Below are 20,311 nucleotides of genomic sequence, written 5' to 3' on the forward strand. Positions count from 1 at the left end.
ATATTAATAAATGTACTTATCCCTCACAATCCCTCAAAAAATTATCTCTCTTGTGAACACTGGGAGCCCTTCTAATGAGGACTACTAAAATGAGGACTAGTTAAGGACTTTCTAATTAACGGTTTATGAGACCTACTTTTCGATTATATCACGAAAAATAAACCGTTAGATGTTGATGTATACATGAGTATATCACTTCTGAAAATCCTTATCCAAATTGCTAATCGTTAAGGTACCAAACTAGATCAAATTAATGGATGAACCAAATTTGTCAAACATGAACGGTTTATGTTCATAATTGATAAATCACGATTATGAATGTCTCAATGATTTTCAATTTGAGTGAAAAATTGCATGAATGATCTACACATAAATATCTAAACATCTAATGGTTGATTTGCAAAAATGTGATCGAAAAGTGAGTCTAACACATAAATCCTCAATTAGTCCTTATTAGAAGGGCTCCCTGTGAAACCCTACTGTGAAAAAAAGATACCACCCATTCTATGCAAAAGGGCTCTTGCCACCATGCCAGTTTCTCTATTATCACTACCCATTTGATGCTTCAAAACTATATAAACCAACTCAAAATTCACAATTCATAACTTAGAGTTCAAGTCACAAACCAGATAAAAACATGGTCAGAGTGTCAGACAGAAGACTTTTCAACAGGAACCTCTTTTACAACTTATCTTGCACCCAACTGAAGCATCTTTATTCCTTTTTTCTTCCCTCCTTTTCTTTTCAGTTTTCTTAATCAAAAGTAATGCACGAAATCCAAAACAAATCAATATCAACAAATAATATTATTGGTAAATAATAAAAGTTGAACAAAGTAATGACCAAAAGATTCGCAATGACTGATTCAGTGTAGTTCTCACTTGTTCTGTATAAAAAATATAAAAAATTACAGTGGTGGCTGATCTAGGACTTTTCCTATGACTGAAAAACAAAAACATAAAAAACGGTAAAGAGTAAAGATGTACATACTCTGATCAGCTAGCCAAAGTGCGTTGATCTTTTCCCACTCATTTGTATGAAGGTAACTCCTTTCTGTTGCTATAAAAAAACCCAAGAATTGACCCAAAGAATATATATGAATACCAATGTCTCTTAAATGGAAAAGACGGAACCATGATGTTATCCTCTATCTCCAAAACTCCCCATTTCAGAAAATGTTGCAAACTGAATTCTTCTTTATCGTCATATGATGGAAGCTGTATCATCTGTAACTACAAAATTTAGTCATTTGGATCCATTTCATCATCCTGATCAAAAACTAGAGTCACATTAGTTCTGTCGTCATTTGATTCTGGTTCTTCAACCACAATATTTCCATAGTCTGATGATTCATTGTCATCTGATTTACCCACTTCTTCCCCAGTTGACTGGGCTGGAACTTCTTGACCATGCTGCTGCATCCATTTGGGGCACTCTTCTTCCCCTCCATATACAACTCGGCCATCATTACCTTTTAAATGAACTGAAGACTCGGCAGAAGATATTCTACAAGAGCATTCCGGGAGTGGGTGTGAAATGAATGATGTTGGTTTCGAGAAAAGCGATTGCCTAATTAGGCCCTCCTCACCCAAGCTTTTGTTAAGATGTTCCTGTACCGAGAGTATCCAATTATGCTTGTGGTGGTACATATTGTCCCTGGTCATGTTGAAAAGTTCTGCTACAACTTTCCTGTTCGAAAAGAGCAGAAAAGTGAAATAATAATTATTTATCATGCAGGTCAAGTAAAAAAAAAAAAAAACTATGTTACACAAAGGCTTTTCCAAAAGCAATAAATTATACAACTACATGATGGATGTCTAAAACAAATTGTTTTCTCATCAGCCCCAGCAAATAGATAACTAAACGATCGTCATAGTACTGACTGTGTAACCACCAACCACTTAAGTTACTTTCTATTCTTCATTTTTTTCTCTTCTTTTGGTTTATTGACTTTCAATTGCAGGCACAATGCTCCTACTCAATAAATCTGTGATTCTTTTCAAAAAGGGAAGAAAAAAGGGCACCTACATAAACCAGGGGTTAATTAAACTGTCTGGGCACTATAAAGTAGGAGAACCAGCTATTGAAATAAAATTAGAACATAAAAATTAGATTTTGCAAAAAAGCACTAGAAAGCTGAAACCCACAAATATCAATAAAGTGTCCATGAATTTTGATTTCAAAGGATAATCATACAAATAGGATTTTAAGAAGAGTGGAAATACCATGTATGCAAAAGTACTTATCATTAACCTTCAAATCTTCAATAATACTCAAAAGTACTTGTCAGAAAAGATGAAATAGAGATCCAAGAACACGTAAGTATGAATGTATATTATCAACCATATCACGGTCAAACGAGTTTAACAATTTATCGACTAACTTTATTACAAAATCATTTTGAATGGTTCATTCTGTAAATTACCATAAGATAAAATATGTGTGTGAATTACATAACACCATCAAAGCAAGAAGACATTTTCTAATTGAACAAGTTAAATAAACCCAATTCTTCATATTCTCTTAAATTTAACTAAATAATTCATACTGCAAGTCAGAATAAATACTGTTAACCATATCAGCACGAAAGAAAGCCAACACATTAAAATATTTAACAGACCCAAATCTTCAGGTGCGATTCAAAATAATTTATATAACTCAAGTTCAAATAGTTCATTTTGTAAGCTGCCTTGTCCACTTCATAACAGTATTTTAACGGATATCTTACCTGTCTGGTCGGTATGTTCTCGAAGAAGCAATCTCATATAAACGGTGTCCCATGACCAAGCTTGAAAAATCGGGCCACCCACTGCCATCATTGTGAAAACCAGGAAAGAATGCATCTGATTCCACTGCAACAATATAATCAAGAGCATCCCAAAGTAGTCTATGTGCTTGCATCCTTAGCTCCACCTTTGAAGGCTCTGGTTCAGTGTCATTCTCAGTAATCCAACCATACCAACCTTCTTTTTCATGCTGATAGATAGGTCTACTTGGAGGTGGAGGAAGAGGACGAGGCCTAGGACCGGCTCTCTTCCATTCTTCCTTAAGCTGCTCCACACTTTTTGCTGGAGGTGGTTGATAAGGATTAAGAGGAAGAGGTGTTTCAGGCCCTAGTAAATCAGAGAGTTCTTTATTTGTGCACAAAGAAGTGCGATCTACTAAGTTGGCAAACATGGCACGCAGAGGAACTAGAATACGTTGACCCCCAAATGTTTCAGAACCAGTCAGATATATGATTGTTTTAGGAGGATATCCCATTGCACGAAGTAGAATACCAACCTGTGAAAGTCTCAACACATAAGCTAGGTAATGAACCACCATTAGAAATTATGAAAACTTGACACCTGATGGCAGTATTCCAGAAAGTCCCAAAGAAGTTTCAAGCAATAACAATACACTACTATCAAGCCAAGTCAAGACAATTATCAAATGTTGAAGATTGAGATCTTGTGCCAAGCTGAAGATTATTGAGCAGAAACTTGACGTTCAGAGTTGGTTGAGAGGTTTTTAACACCAAAATGTTTTTATTTCACTTCTTTTTAGCTCCTATCAAGTAACTACCAAGTTTCAAGCTTCATACACCTGCTTAATCTATGTAGATAGTTTTATTGTCACTAGCCTCTAGACATGCGCTACAGGTGCACCAAGAGGCTTTTTTTAATTGTAAAATAATTATGTCCTTACTTCAAATATGTAACAAGCAAACAAACAAACAAACAAAAAAATACCAACGTACCAAAAATAATATCATAAAGCTGTGCAGTTGAAGAAGTTGGATAGGTGGAGAGGGTGTAAGATTGGGGAGAAAAACATGGGCATTTGTCTTCTTGTACTTTTTGAGTATATTTGATTGTGTTCTTTTGGTTTATATTTAAAGAGGGCATTTTGAGGGTCTTTAAATGTTTAACCATTAAGTGGAATTGGTTTCCTTAATGTAGTTAAAAACAAACCCTTAATCAAGTCTTAAAATACTAGGTGATAGATTTATGCCAATTTATTCCCCTAGCAAATAGAAGGTCAAACCATCAAGTGCACATATAAAATGATATGACTACAAAAATCATAGTTCTGGTCCAACAATCGATGCGTACAAGAAACTTGCATTCTCGTTTATACATGTATCTCTTTTGTGCACACACCCCAATATATAGGTACCACAAGTTCATTATTGCATACATTTAAACTGAGATTTCATGGGTATAATAAAATCCTGGAGCTCAGCTCGTTTATATCAGCCAAGCCAAGTGGTAGGGGTCTGAGCTGGCTTCATAGATATACAAAGATATAGCAGGCTGTTTTCAAGTGAAGCCTCTTCAATTAAGAACAACCTTGTTTGCTCAGTCCCAAGTTATAGCAAATTCATATGAATAATGGAAACAGCGCATTTCATTAGCCGGTAGGAGCCCTAGTCCTTTATTTTATTGGTTCATTATCCATTTTCCATAGATCGTGACCCAACTAGGGTCAGCGAACTAGGTAGTTACAGAATCAGAGTAATACAATCCATTTTTTTATGCGAATGCCTCAGAGTGGGTGAAATTAATATGAAGGTACAATAAACAAAAAAAATCTTTCCATCCTGAGCCCTAAATCCTAAATCATTCTAATAACTACTTAATAAAGAAAAATTCACCCTAAACTTTTGTAGCAACAACCTTATTCCAAACTTTAAAAGCAGAGTGAGGCTTTTGCGAAACTCCTGCAATCAATTCGAATATGGAATCTCTAGACAACTTACAATGATAAGCAGCAAAGTAGTTCAATATCAATATTTGCATTTCTATAATACCAAAGAGTCAAAATTTTAATACAATCAGAGGGGGGAAAAAAACAGCAGTGAGGATAGAAGCCACAGAAGAGGTCTCAAATTGACATAATACGGATATGAAATTGAGCATACCTCTTCAGGCATAAGCGGGCAAGAACCATTTTCTCTGCGGAAGTGTGAATCTACACTTAGTTCTTCCTTAACAACTCCCCGCTTAATCATTTGAGCCCTTCGATATTGTATGAGTTCAGTGTGAACATCCTACAAAAAAGTTCCGAGTTCACATTGAACCTTTGCTGAATCCAACTTTAAATTTAATTCATCTTACCTGAAAAAGTTCACCGCAACCATGATATGCCAAGGTTTCTCTCAATAAACCAGGATTAAATGCTAGGAAAGGTTGGCCCCATGCATGTAACCTGTGTGAAGAGGGTACAAAACCCACACTAATCAATTGCTGGTAATCATTCTAGATAAAGTAATACCAGAAGAACTGAAACGCAATACAAGATATTAATTCCACCCATGATTTCTTTGTTTTCATATTGAAATCAATAGTCAACTAATTGATAGAAATTTCCAGATGTGAGCCGTTCAAAAACATTCAGTGGTTAACATTACTGGTAAAAGTTGCATTATCAGAAGCATGTGATCTTTGGTAATTTTCATGTACAACAGAAGGTTAATCAGGTGAAAAAGCAAGAGTAGCAGGTGCCAATCGGAGCCGTTATCGGCACTCCCAAAAAGTCATCCTGCAGTATTTAATTTTACTTTTAAGTTTATTCTAGCAAGTTCCAATAATACAAGTTTATTCTAGCAAGTTCCAATAATACCCTCATCACATTTTGTTAATGGGGCTCTACCCCTCAACTCCTCCCCAACTGATTGTCTCTTCTTCCTCCACACCCAATAACAGAATGACTTGGAGTACCCTCATCATTTCATTACTACAGAATGACATGGAGTAGACCTCCCCACATTTCAGACAAAAAGGACAAAGAGACACTCTTACAACTACTAGAGCCACTCTAGCATGATTTTTATTTTTTTTATTTTTGAAGTTGGTACAAACTACTGACGAGCAATCCATATCCAAAATAAAAAAAACACACAAAAGACAAAAAAAGGCAAGCTAACACCTACATTCACACCACCAAAGCTAGCAAATCCTGTTAAATATCTGGAAGAGAAATCCCTGCACTTATCAAAGACCAAAAGACCAAAAAGCTGACCAACTTTTAACTCAATGCGAAAGTTCTTCCACCCTAATCCCTTCGTAATTCTCAAATATTCTCCTATTAAGCTCCATCCAGATAACCCAAAATGACAGCTAACAACAAACAACTTCACAAAGTTTTAGCTTTCCACCCATTCCCAAAGCCTTGAAACACAACAAAGCAAAACACCCCTTGCAACAACTTCCCTAAACAGTCTCCACCACAACTGTAGAGAAAAAGGACAATGGAGAAATAAAATCCACTCTGCTCACCTATATCACAGAGAACGCACTAATGTGGGGAAAGGCATACAGGATGCCTTCTCTAGTATGATTTAGGAATCACTCGTTATATATGCTTCATATAAATTTACATGCTTTACACAAAAGCACAAACTTAAGAGCAATCTTCTCGAAAAGTATTTGGCTTACTGACCGGAAGCCATTCTGCTACATAGGAAGGCAGCTTTAGTCTTAGGTTGGGGACATAATAAGGATGGTTTGTCTGCAGCTAGCTAATTGTATTTGATGTAGCTTCCGCGTTTTTGTTCTTACTTTTCTAGCTAGTAGACCTCTTGTCCGCTTTTATTCTATCGATCTTTCTGATCAATGATTCTTGTTTATTTTTAAACAGTTAAAAAGATAATAATATATAGAGGGCCATTCTAAAGAAGACCTCCTTACTTAAAATATATATATATATATATATAGAGAGAGAGAGAGAGGGAGTGGAAAAAAAATGAATTCTGTATTTGATGATATCCACTAAAAAGATGATCTTTGAAAAAAACCATCATGTCCATCGTATCATCTAGTTGTGGAATAGAAAACGGTATATGATGGTACTTCTATTGGACACATCCTCTATATACCATCCTTTCCTGAAGTTAATAAAATCAACAAAGCACATTGACCAAGATTTTCGGGAATAAAACCCTTCTTTAACAACTCATCCATTTCCCTTTTAACTCTTTGAATCTAGAGGATTTAATGATAATTTGACAAAATGGGCAAAGAGCCTGGAACCAGACAATGGCATGCAGTATGACTCATAAAGGTAGCTACTCACTGAAAACCATATCACTCAAGTCAACAATAATTACTGTCCAGCTTTGGGAATTCAGTTGAATATAATGTTGAGGCAAATCCAGAGGAATCACTATTAAACCTTCGGGTTCGTAATGGCTACTTGAAGAACTTATAGTGGAAGTCCTACTGATGCCCAAGCGAGATGAGACTTACAGCAATCAGGCTTTCATTGAAGTGTATAAGCAGACAAAGAAGAGACTTAATGACGGCCCTTTATTTAGTATTTTTCCTTTATGGTCAAGCCCACTACTTTAATCTTGTGCGATTAAGGTAGAGTGGCCATGGTTAAAAGTTGGGACATGGCTCAAAATCATAATTGGATATTATTTCAATAAAAATAAATAAATAAAAAGAGTAGTAGTTTTCAAGAAGTTTGAGTTAATTCTAAGAATCATGTATTTGGAAATTAATTAAGAGTGCCATGCTTCAGAAACCAGAAGCAATCAAGGACATACAAATAATATAAAAGGGATGACTTTTCCTGTAGCATAGGAGACTAAAAGTACAGTTGAACATCAATATAGATCATGCATGTCTTGTTTGATGAAGTGAATTTTATTTTTAGAGCAATCTCTTCTGAAGAGTTGAGTCACAATTTGAAAGAGGTGTGAGGCTGTGCTCTCAACTAGAAGTAGTCTAAATACTACTAAAGTACTTCTTCATGTGAATTTCTTCTTTATAAATTTATTATTTCTACAGCATTGTTCCTTTTGGCACTTTGATTACCTACAACTCTTACCTTTTCCCCTAAATATATACCTTTAGTCCTTCCCTTTTTATTCTACAGCAAGTCAAGCCTACCATTCAGTTTATCAAGTTTATTAACTACCACAGGGATATACGTCAACAAATTGGACCACTGAGTTCCAAAAGCCTACACAACACTACATGCTCGGCTAATATATTCAAGCATTTTATGAGAAACGGAAAATGATTATTATAGAATAAGTCTCTTTGAGAGAATATGATCACCTTTCTCTTAAGTTTGACTGCTTTCAAACCTAGGTTTATGTGTTTCCATCAAAATGTATTGTTCTCACATACCTAGATCTGATTTTCCAGAAACTCAAGTAAAAACTCCTTAAACACATACCTTAAACCTTATCCTACCAATTAACTGTAACTGTGCCTAATCCTTCAAAATTCAGCTACAGAATTCATTTTGCTGAATGGAAAAGATCTTGCACTAATTAGGTGTCCAAACAACATTATTGCTCAAATGATTGAAATCCAATAAAAAAAAATGGCTTCACAGATTCATACCTCTCCACCATCCGCTGTCCAAGAATTTTAATTTCTTGCCTAAATTGGAGTGAATGGAACGCAAGCCTGCATCTAAGCCTTTGAAACTCAGCCATGCTTGGCGGAAGGATTGACTGAAAAGAGAATTCAAATTGCTTCAGGAAGATGAATAGCTTAAGAGTCGCATATGCATGTATATGCATGGCTAGAATGCAAAATTTAGTTAAAGCAACAAAAAATAAAAATTTATATATAGAGTTAAAATAAAGGCACGTATACTCCAATCACACCAACTGCTGACACGACTATTATGAATTTAAACTATATGACAGGGTCGCAGGAGGCTCCAGTTTCAAGCCCATGTCCACAAAACAAGTTTGGGGGCTTTATTGATATTATAAAACAATACATAAATGGATGACCTTGAGAGATAGAAATGAATAGATCTTGTTGACCACAAGCAAAGCTGTGGATATGTTTCCCTCTAGCCAATAGAGGTAAAAAAACAGATCACCCCACAAGACCAACTAAGGAGACCAAGTCCTAAAAATCACAAATTTTGTTAACAGCTTCTGAACGCCTTAGTTCTGAAGTTGGCAGGGTAAGGCAAGGCAAACTAACCTATACTATAGATTATAAAAAATGTTATTAGCAAGAAAGAATATGCAAGTAAGCTGCATAAGCCGTGTTGTTCTGTTAGTTAATTTTATATGAAGTAGTGTAATGCAACATTAGCTACATATCAGATCTATAGCAGTTCTAGGTAACTGATTTTGCATCAATTCTTTTCATAATTCTAAATGATTTCTTGGTAGTGCAACAAAAAATATATATATAGAGAGAATGGGGACTTATGCAAATAGAATACGGATGTTCTATGCAAGAGATGATTTTGTAATTGTTATGTATATATTGGTAAGAGTGAAGCAGCAGCTACCTGCAGACATCCACCATCAGCAAGAATCAAGCCAACAACCTTGGATTTCTTCAGCGTTGGTAGGACTTCTTTGATATAATAATTAGGAGAAGCTGAATTCTTGGGTCTAAAAGTTTTGAATTCATTCCTTTTCCTTGCAGCCTTGAGATTATCGGGCAGGCTCTTCACAACGATTATGTCATTTTTGAGAGATGCAATAAATTGCTCCTCGTCATAGAGATATGAGAAACTCTTAAAACGAGTACTGAGAAAGAAAGGAACAAAAAAAAATACATATTGGTAAGAAGCAATGGAGGCTAGAAAAGTAGGCAATGAAGATTAAAGTAAGAAAAAGTAGGATTAACCTGATGCCCTTTGAGCGAGTGCTTTCTTGAATCTCTGGAATGACAAGAGTAGCATTTAGAAGCCTGGATATGGTGACCAGATCACAGATCTAAAAAATTAACAGAGATTCATGAACACCGATTGAGTTGAATACAGATAAAGATTAGAATGAGTTGAATGCATTCGAGAAATCGTACCGAAGATCTTATCTTGGCAAATCCACCGAATATTTTAGCGTAAATAAAGCGAGTGGTGTGTTCATTTGGAGCTGCATGTAGAGAGAATAAGAGCAATGAATGAGCATTATTATAGTTGAGAGAGAGAGAATGAGAAATGATTCGCACCAGGATAGTTGCTTCGAGGGTTGGCATAAGGCTGCAGAGACTGCAAGGGCTTGACAGCCGCCCAGAGCTTCCTATTGGGAATTCTCTGCAACAAAAAAAAAAAAAAAAACCCAAATCTTGATTAGAAATGAATTCCCAAGAAAGAGAAAGTATCAATCATCTATACCTACCTGTCTTTGTGTTCCTAATAAAGAATCGAAATCGTTATGAAATGCGGTCAATGCACTATACTGGACTAAATCCACAGTCGGATACTTGGCCATAGAGAGGTGCCGAAGCAACGATGCCAAGGATAAAAGCAGCACAAAAAGAGCCACCCATTTTATCTTCGATTTGAACACCATCTTCGCCGACCATCACATTCCCAGTCCCAATCCCAACTAAACCCTAAATCAAATTCACCCGCGAATCCCAGATAGATAGCAAAGGGAAAGGGAGCAGCAGCAAGATCAAATCGAATACTCTAGACTGTCTCTATAATAAAGTAACAAATCCAAATCCCAAGAAATTATGGGAAAGGACGAATCCTCCTTCCAACTCTCTGTACTCCCAAGATCCTGATTTTTGTTTTCTTTCCCCCTTGCTTTACAAGCATGCCTACTCACTCTATTTCTTATTCTTCAGACAAAACAAATAATAAATCACTCTATATTCCTTTTTTTAAACAAATAATAAATCTTTCTTTATTTTTCTTTTTTTCCTTTTTCTGAGTGGAATGTTATCGTACATCTCTGCGTCAGGACAAACCTACAACCTCAACCCTAAAAGACTGACATGAGGCACCTACCTATCTCCACAGCCTTTGAAGGATTGACATGGGTCACGTACGCACCTATCTCCACAGTCCCTAGGTATGGATTTCCACAGAACATTTACATATCACATGACCCAACATAGGACTGCTAGCAGTAGAGATCGAACTTGGATTGGGACCCGACCACAAGCACACCCATACCAACTGAACCAACCAACATTGGTATATTTCTTTTTATTTGGATAACTAGAGTCAGACATTTAAAAAGAGACAACCCAAACCTGTGAACATTTAGGGGCCGTTTGGTATTGTTCTGTAAACCTCCAAGATACTGCGGTCTTACCCATGGTGAACACATAACCAGTTTGGGAATGACATTTGTGTCGATCAGAGAGGTACCCAACATCAGCAAAACCTTCCAAAACACTAATGTTGTTTTGGGATGGGGATAGATGACGCAGGCCAAGGTTGGCGGCATTCCTGGTGTGTGATGAGTCTGAATCCATCATCTCTCTGTAGAGATAGAACAAGCTCATATCAATCGTACACCTTAAGTATCAAACACTACTACACAAAACACAATCCGGGACACCCAGTTTTTTTTTTAAGGACGTCTTTTTATGTTGAGTGTCATGAAACCCATATAATGACGTTGGGCCCAAAACAGCTGAAACTTAAAAGGAGAAAAAAATAAAGAGAGACGCTTTCTACCTTTCAGAAAGAACACAGAACAGCGCGCAATACACTCTCTCTCCTCATTCGCGACCTGGTACATCTTCTCGGTCTTCCTAGTGCTCTCTTTTGTGATCGAAATTCATGGAAGGCCCTCGATTTACCATTCTCAAATTCTGGCTTTTGCCCTCTCGCGCTCTCTCTCTCAATTTCTTTTGAAATTAGATACCCATATGGAGACTTCTCCCCAAAGTGTCTCGATCCGTCGTATCTTTATTCAACCACTCTCTCACGCTGTTCTTCTGGTTTAGCAAGCGTTTCGGCAGGCGATTTGGTTTTGGGCAATGGGCTATGGTAATACCTTTCCAGATCTGGTTTTTCTTTTGGTGAGGGTGTGGAAATTTAACTTTTTTTGAATTGGTCAGATCTGATAATCAAGATCAGAGAACTTAGGTATTTCAATTGTGGTGTGGTTTAGCTAGTACTGGAATTAATTGTCTGTTTCCATCTATCATTCCCCTATCCTCTGAAATTGCTTCTTTTTTTTTTTTTTTTTCTTATGAAAGAAAAAAAAAAAAAGAATGTTTGTCCCCTTTGAATCTGTATCTGAAGCTAAACACATACAAATCTACATGAAGGTAAAGTCAATATTTTTGTCCGTATAAAGAGGTACGCTCCACTTTGAATATTGCACATATAATGAGTGATTATGAATGTTCTTTCCTATTTCTGGCTTAATGAGGGATTTCATTATTCACAGAAGTTTTTATCATGGGGATTGGTTGATGCTATGCACAATGCAATATCTAAAAATTGCGAGGTTTGTTTCTATGGCATTCAATTTTATATAAATGGCTGTTGTTCTAAATTACTTGATTGCTGTTGTAATATGTTCATATATAGGCTCAATGCAGACCTGAGGGAATTGAGGCATTACCTAAAGGAATTGTTTCCAAGACCTCTGACTTTGTAATGCAACCATTATGGGGACCCCGAACTCAAAAGGTGTGCCAATATTTATAGTCCTGAACAGTTTGCTACTTAGATCTAAATCGGTTTGTGATTACTACAAATTACGTTGCTTTCTGGTGATATTTGAATGCAATGATAATATATGATCCTTATTCCTTTTGTTTAGAAACCAAAGTCATCAACAAACTTATTGGCCATTGCAGTTGGAATCAAGCAAAAAGAAAGTGTAAACAAAATTGTAAAGAAGGTGCAGTAACCAACCTGTTTGTCATGCACTATTTTCAGTTTTTGTATCTTTGAGTTCATTGGATTTCTACTTGTACTTTTGATTGTACAGTTTCTATCAAGCGATTTCGTCGTGATGCTATTTCATTATGATGGTAATGTAAATGACTGGAGGGATTTGGAATGGAGTGGTCGGGCCATACATGTATCTGCCATGAATCAAACCAAGTGGTAATGCTTCCCTATCCACAATTGTAATTTGATATTGGTCCTTGGATGTGCATTGCCAGTTCAAATAACATGGTTAGGTATCTTTCTTTCACTTAGGTGGTATGCAAAGCGATTCTTACACCCAGATATTGTTTCTGAGTATGCATTCATCTTCCTTTGGGATGAAGACCTTGGAATCGAAAACTTTAATGTTGGAAGGTACATATGCATGCATCTGCTTATTTATGTATTGTATATGCAGTTATGCTCTAGAAAGAGGAAGACTTACATTCTGCATCTTGATTTCTTCTATGCAGATATCTATCAATTATTAGAAAAGAGGGGCTTGAAATTTCACAGCCAGGACTTGATCCTGACAACTCGGAGGTGCATCATGATTTTACAGCAAGAGACAAGAGATCAGAAGTACATAGGTATTCTATCTTTTTTAAATATAGTAATATACTATGGAGATTTTTATCACACAGTATCAGCTAGGGATCTGATTAATCCGCAGTCCTAAACTCCTAATGATACTTATGATCCAAGTGTTATCGTCTTATTCTACTCATCAGATTTTTCTCTTTAATATTTGTTGAATTTCTATCTACATCGTGTCTTGGTGTTGAATTAACAGGAAGATAAACAAGACAATTGGTGGTGGAAGGCGTTGCAATGAAAATAGCACAGATCCTCCATGCACAGGGTAGGAAGCTGAAGTTCTCATGATATCATGAAAATAATACATATTTAGTAAGTAGTAACGTACATATGCATTTGAAGTTAGAATTGACAATATATACTGGCATATATGATATGGCAGGTTTGTTGAAATGATGGCTCCTGTTTTTTCAAGAGCATCCTGGCACTGCGTGTGGCATATGATTGAGGTACAGCTTCTTTACTAAATTTCTAAAACATTCAGAATTTCAGATTGCTGATTTACAAGATCAGGGAGTAGCTTCTTCACTAATTTATCTCACTTCATAGCAATGTTTTACTTTTCATATTGGTTAGCGATACAAGTAGATATGGGTCTTTTTGGTGTCAAAGTCAAGTTCTTTATTAAGCTGTAGGTTTTGTTCCCTTGAGAGAATTCTGCATAAATCGTAATTATGAATAGAGATACATTAAACAAACTATACCCCTGGACATTCTTTAATAGTGTTATGTTATATGTTTTTCTCTAGATAAGCTCTGTACATTTGTATGCTGTGTTTTTGTTGTAGGTTGTCATGTGTCACGTGGTTGATGCTTATCTTTTCCATTGCAGGTGTAGACATTTCAAATAGTACGTTGGTTCATGCTATGAGTAGCTTTACAAAAGTTTAAGAGGAAGGAAATCTGAAAGGTAAATTAGAGTTTGCTGCTAAATGTATTCACGTGTATATGCTTATTAATTAGCTTATATGATGATCTTATTTATTCATTTCATATCATAGCAGTCAAGTATATTGGTAGGTATGGTTGCTTGAGCATGTCTGTTACCTGCTATATATAAGTACACACTTAAGCTTTGTTAATCGCTGAACTTTTCTTATTTTATTTTATCAGGTGGAGCGAAGGTAAAAAGGATTCATGAAGAAGCATGAGTTATGGAAGTTCTGAAAAAGCTCATTACAGAAAACATGCCATTCTTCCCTTAAAGATAAGTGGCTGTAAGTTAAGTTCAAATGATGAGAGGCCAAGTATGTATGTCTCTTGTCATCTAGGATTACATAACATTAGAACACTTATAAGTAGGAATTAATTACTGGATTATATTGTAACGAGTAAAAGATACAATGACATTTGTTTTGGGATTGTAAAGATTATTTGTATGTAAATGTCTTCTTTTTGTTTCAAGGATATTTTTTTTTTTGTGTTCTATAATAGATATAAGGACGTTTTTTTAGCGTCCTAATATACATTAGATGACCCTTTTCTCGGATTTAAGGACACTTAAAAAGTGTCCTAATATACATTAGAGGACGCTCTTCTAATGTCCTTAAAGACATTAGAGGACGCTTTTTTAGTGTCCTTAAATACATTAGATGACGTTTTTTTTTAGATTAGAGGACGTTTTTTGAACGTCCTCGTAAGTGACTTACAATGACTCCTTGATAGATGACGTTTTTTTTGCGTGTCATCTAAAGTTTTCGAAGACGTTTTTCGAACGTCCTAAAATGTTTTTTTTGTAGTAGTGAAAATATATCTTTTATACTAGTCCAATGGCGTATCGTTGGCGCAAAACTATACCTAGCTAACAAGTTCACTGCAAATGAGATGTCCGGTCTTGTGTATTGAGCTAAGTACAATAATGCGCGTATTGTTCTCAAGTAGGGCACTTCTGCCTTCAGCACATCTTCATCACCATCCTTCGGACGAAGAGGATCCTTTTGAGGATCAAGTCTACAAACGATCATGGGTGTTCTTGAAAGCTTGACCTTGTAAAAACGCCTAAGCATCCATCAACACGATCCTCAAGTTCCAAATCGCGACATAATCGTGTTCTCCCAAGATCCTTCATTTCAAACTCAGATTTCAAATGTTCAGCTGTTTCCCTTAACTCTTTAAGGGCTTCCAATGAATATCATGTCACCAACACGAACCACGATAAAATCTGAAACTTGTCATAGAAACGCACAGGCATTTACATATCTTTTCCCAATCAAGTAGTTATTTTAGTGAGCGTTTCAATCTCTTTGTAAACACGCTCTGTGGTCTAGAACCACTTGACTTGGGTAAATAAAGTTCACCATGAACCTTCATGTATATTCCGTATCTAGATCCCCATAAAGATATTTAGTGACCACATTCGTAAGCTGCATGTTCAATCATTCGGAAACCACCAAACTGACAGGGTAGTGGAATGCAATGACATCCATTATGAGAGAACATGTCTCCACGTAGTCGATTCCAGGGCGTTTTGTGAGAAGCTTGCGCCTTAAGGCGAGATTACCATCTCCTTTTGTCATCACGATTTCTAACGAATACCCATTAGTCAATAGATTTTATGTTAGGAGCTGTTGGCATCATCGGCTCGAAAAACCTTCCTCTTCGTTAGTGTAAGACCCCGGAAATTCGTTATTAATTTCTAATGGTTTCCAGGAATTAATAAAGTGTTCGTTAGAGCTATTTTGTGGTTCAAGGGTGGATCGGAAATTATTTCGAACAATTATTCGCTTGAAATGCTTCGTCTCAAGGGTTGACTTTTTATACGTTAGGATTCTGTGAAAACTTCCTTCATGAAAGTTGTAGAGTGCGTCGATACGAGTCCGTGGACATGTGGAACGCAAGAATCAGAGTTCGTATGAAAAATTTATGGCAATCGGAAAAAAGTTTCCATTTTGGGATATATAGGAAAAATCCGAAAAAAATATCAGAAAATCCCAAAGTTTCCAAAAACAGAAACTCTTTCTCTCTTGACCCCGGTTTCGCCTCTCCCCTTCCCCGGCGTCGTTCTCCCCCCTTCGGCTACCATAGGACGCGATTCAAAATGGGTTTTGCTAGCCTCAATCCTCTCTAGAGGTCCGTGGAAGAATTGGAGCAAGAAACGAGCTGTGGAGGGCGCTGCAAGGCCGAGAAGTAGGGCGACCGAGCTGCAAATCGCCTTGGTCGGAGTTGAAGATTCCAGCCACCATAGGTGGAATTTCTTGAGGGGTTTTGTTGCCCAGACGCTGAGGAATGATTCTCCCAAGGTAGCTTGCAACGATTTCACGTGTGGAGGACGAATCGAAGCTTTGAAGATCTAGGGTTTCAATCGGCCCGATTTGTTCTAAGGTAAAATTTGATCGATTGGCTTATAATTTGACTTTGATGTAGTTGGGAAAGTTGTAATTCGAGTTGAGATGAAGATCTTTTGTTTAGGAAGTTTGTCCAAATTCTGACTTTGGATTGGCGACGGTGGCGCCGCCACTGTGGTGGTGTTTTCCAGCCACTTCAGACCACCCCAGGAACGGTTTATGTTCCTCTTTTTAATCTACACATTGATACGATCATTTCGATATATAGTTTGTAATTTTTGAAAATCGTATGACCAAGTTATGAATTGTAATTTTGATGGATTGATCGTACAAGTATTCCGGAGTCCTCGGGTGGTCTCGAATGAAGTTTCGCCTCGATTGGCATTACTTTCGAGATTTTAGTGCAAAGGGGGGGGGGGAGGGGGTTTGACACTTAATTGTTTTCTATTCGTGTACTAAGTTGTGACGTACATTCCGTAAGTGATTGACGGAGACTAGTCGATACCTTATCTCTGCGGTAAGAGAAGACACAGCGGGATTTTGAGGTGAGTAAATCTCACGTGGTTCATTTACGAACCGAGTTATTTAATTGTCGGAATTGATTGATAATTGTAAATCGTTTTCAAAAATAAAGATTTTTTTGAAATAATATGAACTCGATCGACTACGGTTCATAGGGCTACGACTCACAGGTAAAAAAAAATGAATTGAAGTATAAAATGAATTTCTTGGTTTTATTACGTATGAACTATAGTTGGTATTAGTAGTCATTCATGCATGAATGACTACGTATATATATATTTACGTGGAATAATATATATATATATATATATATATATATATATATATATATATATATATATATATATATAAGGCCCTTCCGGATCCCTTTTTTTGGTCTTTTATAGGGATAAGGCATGAGACCAATTTTTCTATCACATTTTGATATCTCAACCGTTCAGTTTTTAGGTCCTAATGTGTAGATCACTTCTGCAAATTTTCGGCCAAATCGGTGATCGTTAAGATATCAAACTAAAATAAATCAATGAACGAGCCAAATCTGTCAAACTTGAACCGTTCATACTTATATCTTAAGTCGCCGTTTTGAATGCCTTAGCGATAATCAATTTGGCTGAAAATTTGCATAAGTGATCTACACATTAGGAACTAAAAACTGAACGGTTAAGATGCCGAAATGTGATCAAAAAGTTAGTCTAATGCCCTATCCCTAAAAAAGACAAAAAAAAATGGATCCCTCACTAGAAGGGCTCTCTCTCTCTCTCTCTCTCTCTCTATATATATATATATATTGGATGGTGTAACATTGGGTGAAGTAATGATTCAGAGTTGATTGAATTGTTATTTCGAGCATTTCTCTTACGAGCATACAATTATCATGATGTGTTGATTATTGTGTAAAAGTGTGTTTTGCTTGAGGAAAGTATTTGAGTCAAGTGGTGTACATACATGTACATTTGCAAGCATAATTAGCTATAATGGGCCACGCTCATTGTACCGCTAAAGGTACTAATTCCAACCAAAGGAATGACATGCAGACACACCGCCAGGCGGGCTACAACCCCAGCGGCGGAGCACCTCCAAATCGCCTCCGACGCGCCGCCACGCGCCGCGCCAAGATAGCATCAGAAGCTTCTGAAACTGGGAACTGAAGCACATCAGTCCCACATCGAAAACAAGGAGGAGGTCAGCCTCCTCCTCACCTATAAAAGGTTCTCTCCTCTCTCCTCATTAATTACGCATTCAATACTTACCTATTGTTACTTTGTCAACATAAATACATTGACTAACTTAGGTATCGGAGAGTTGAAGACCGCCCGGCGCGGTCTCCCTCTGACGCCCTTTGTATTTTACTTGACAGGTAGCGGAAGCTTTGAGAGCAACACAAGTACTAATCCGCCCACCGGATTAGCGTTAACAAAGGTTCAGCTACCGCCGAACTCTTAGACATTAACATTGGCGCCGTCTGTGGGAATCCTTGAACAAAAGGTCATCCCACCACATCCACCATGACTAACGGTAGCGGAGGAAACGCTGAGGAACGGGCGGACCAGTCCACCATCCCCCAACCCTCCGACCCAGCGATAGGCGTTAACCGCGCACTATTTACAACCCCGGCAGCGAGGCAAACCCAAGCAGCAGCCGCCCGCCGGGCCAAGATCTCGTCACCATGTATGAGATAGCACTGGCGAATCTTCATAAGGCAAACAGAGAGCGTGAGGAGGAGCGCAAGGAGAAGGCTGAGGCCCAAAGACAGGTGGCTACGCTCTTAGCACGTTTTGAAGAGCTAAAGAGGACTCTGGAGCCCACCGCCCGCCCAGCACAGAGCGAGCAGTCACGCAGCACCAGGCGTAGTCGACCCGGCACTGGCACATTGGTACCGGGGCCAGTCCTACAGATGCAGGTACCGCTGAACCCACCTGAATTGTTGGGAATGGGACCGCCGCCCATCCCCCAACTGATGATTGAGCAGGAGGCGGAATCACTGCCGCATACCAACCGTTCAGAGGCTAGGGCAAGGACTGAGGGCAATCCGCCTGCGCCAAGGCGCAGGCAGGTCCAGCGGAGTACTCGGGCTGACACCTCCGACGATGCAACCGCCCAGATATTGGAAAGGATGCACCAACTGGAGCAAAGGTTGATCCGGGCGGAGTCGGGCGCCCCAGCGCCAACTCAGAATCCACTTTTCGCTTCCAGACCTGGGCCATTCACCGCTGAGATTCTGCAAGCTATCAGACCAGCGTCTACAAAAACCCCAAAGATGTCGCATTACGGCGGAATGTCTGATCCCTTCGTCCACATGGACACCTTCAAGAAAGTCACCAACAACAAGGGATTCAATGACGCCACCTTGTGCCACTTGTTCAGCGAGACGTTGGACGGCGAGGCAATGAACTGGTTCTTTGAGTGTCCGCCGGGGTCTGTCAACTCATTCCATGCACTATCACACGCTTTCCTCTCCCGGTTCATCTTATTGTCCGCCGGGCATCACAACACAAGTCAACTGTTCAGCGTCAAGCAGGGCGAGGACGAATCACTGAAGGCCTTCGTCACAAGGTGGCGGGCGGCAGCATCTCAGTGCCGCGACCTAGACAAAACAATGGCATCGGCGGCCTTCAGGAAGGGACTTCTCAAGGGGCCATTCCTCTATCACCTCAACTACAATCACCCAAATGCGGCGTACGACCACATCATGAGTGAAGCGGTCATCCACGCTCAGGCGGAATTCATTACGTATGGAGAAACCCCACCGCCACCAGCAACTCCAACAAAATCATCACAGCCATCCCCCAGTCATCAGGAAACCGCTAACAAGACCCCTTCAACACCGCCACCTGACAAGAAGAGGGAGTGGCAGCAGGGCCACCACCAGAGCAAGCGGCAGAAGGACCAACATTACAACAAGGGCAACCGCCCAACCCATGGGGATAACCGCAACAAACAGGCGGAGTCCTCGCAGCGGTACGCAGTGTTCACGGTCCTCACGGCCTCATATGAGGACATCTACAATCAGTGCAAGGATCAGATCCCACCGCCACCCCCTCCAAAATACCCAAAAACGGGCAAACCCAGGAACACCGACAAGTGGTGCAAGTACCACGAGGACAGCGGCCACAATACCAACAGCTGCAATGCTCTCAAAACGGCTATTGAGACTCTGTACCGCGACGGCAAGTTGGAACAGTTCAAGGTACGCCAACCACCACCTGTGATCGCCAATGTTGAGACTTTGGGCCGCATCAACACCATCGACGGCGGTGCCCCAATCACTGGCATGTCCCACAGGGCAAGGAAGCGCTATGCACGCGCTA

General features: G+C 38.6%; 2 protein-coding genes across 5 annotated transcripts; one reads left to right on the top strand and one right to left on the bottom strand.

Moving 5' to 3' along the window:
• Window positions 1-787: 787 nt before the first annotated feature.
• LOC133720682 (protein EMBRYO SAC DEVELOPMENT ARREST 30) lies at window positions 788-10,549 on the bottom strand. The gene is made up of 10 exons (XM_062147104.1): window positions 10,094-10,549; window positions 9,924-10,008; window positions 9,777-9,847; window positions 9,600-9,688; window positions 9,256-9,499; window positions 8,340-8,452; window positions 5,100-5,190; window positions 4,904-5,032; window positions 2,729-3,282; window positions 788-1,689 (listed from the first exon to the last, which is right to left on the bottom strand). The coding sequence occupies exons 1-10, from the start codon at window positions 10,265-10,267 to the stop codon at window positions 1,242-1,244; spliced, it is 1,998 nt and encodes a 665-aa protein (XP_062003088.1). The 5' UTR covers window positions 10,268-10,549; the 3' UTR covers window positions 788-1,241.
• An 825-nt stretch (window positions 10,550-11,374) lies between these two features.
• Window positions 11,375-14,673, top strand: LOC133722468 (uncharacterized). 4 transcript variants are annotated; one of them, XM_062149359.1, is made up of 11 exons: window positions 11,375-11,703; window positions 12,110-12,169; window positions 12,253-12,354; window positions 12,488-12,568; window positions 12,659-12,777; window positions 12,874-12,975; window positions 13,074-13,190; window positions 13,394-13,462; window positions 13,580-13,646; window positions 14,030-14,107; window positions 14,311-14,673. In XM_062149359.1, the coding sequence occupies exons 1-10, from the start codon at window positions 11,701-11,703 to the stop codon at window positions 14,033-14,035; spliced, it is 726 nt and encodes a 241-aa protein (XP_062005343.1). In that variant the 5' UTR covers window positions 11,375-11,700; the 3' UTR covers window positions 14,036-14,107; window positions 14,311-14,673. The 4 variants fall into 4 exon arrangements, with proteins under 4 accessions (XP_062005343.1, XP_062005344.1, XP_062005342.1 ...); XM_062149360.1 differs by having other exon boundaries at window positions 11,375-12,018; window positions 14,311-14,672; XM_062149358.1 differs by having other exon boundaries at window positions 11,375-12,169.
• Window positions 14,674-20,311: the final 5,638 nt, after the last annotated feature.

This window comes from Rosa rugosa, chromosome 7 (genome assembly GCF_958449725.1).
Source record: "Rosa rugosa chromosome 7, drRosRugo1.1, whole genome shotgun sequence".
NCBI lineage: Eukaryota > Viridiplantae > Streptophyta > Magnoliopsida > Rosales > Rosaceae > Rosa > Rosa rugosa.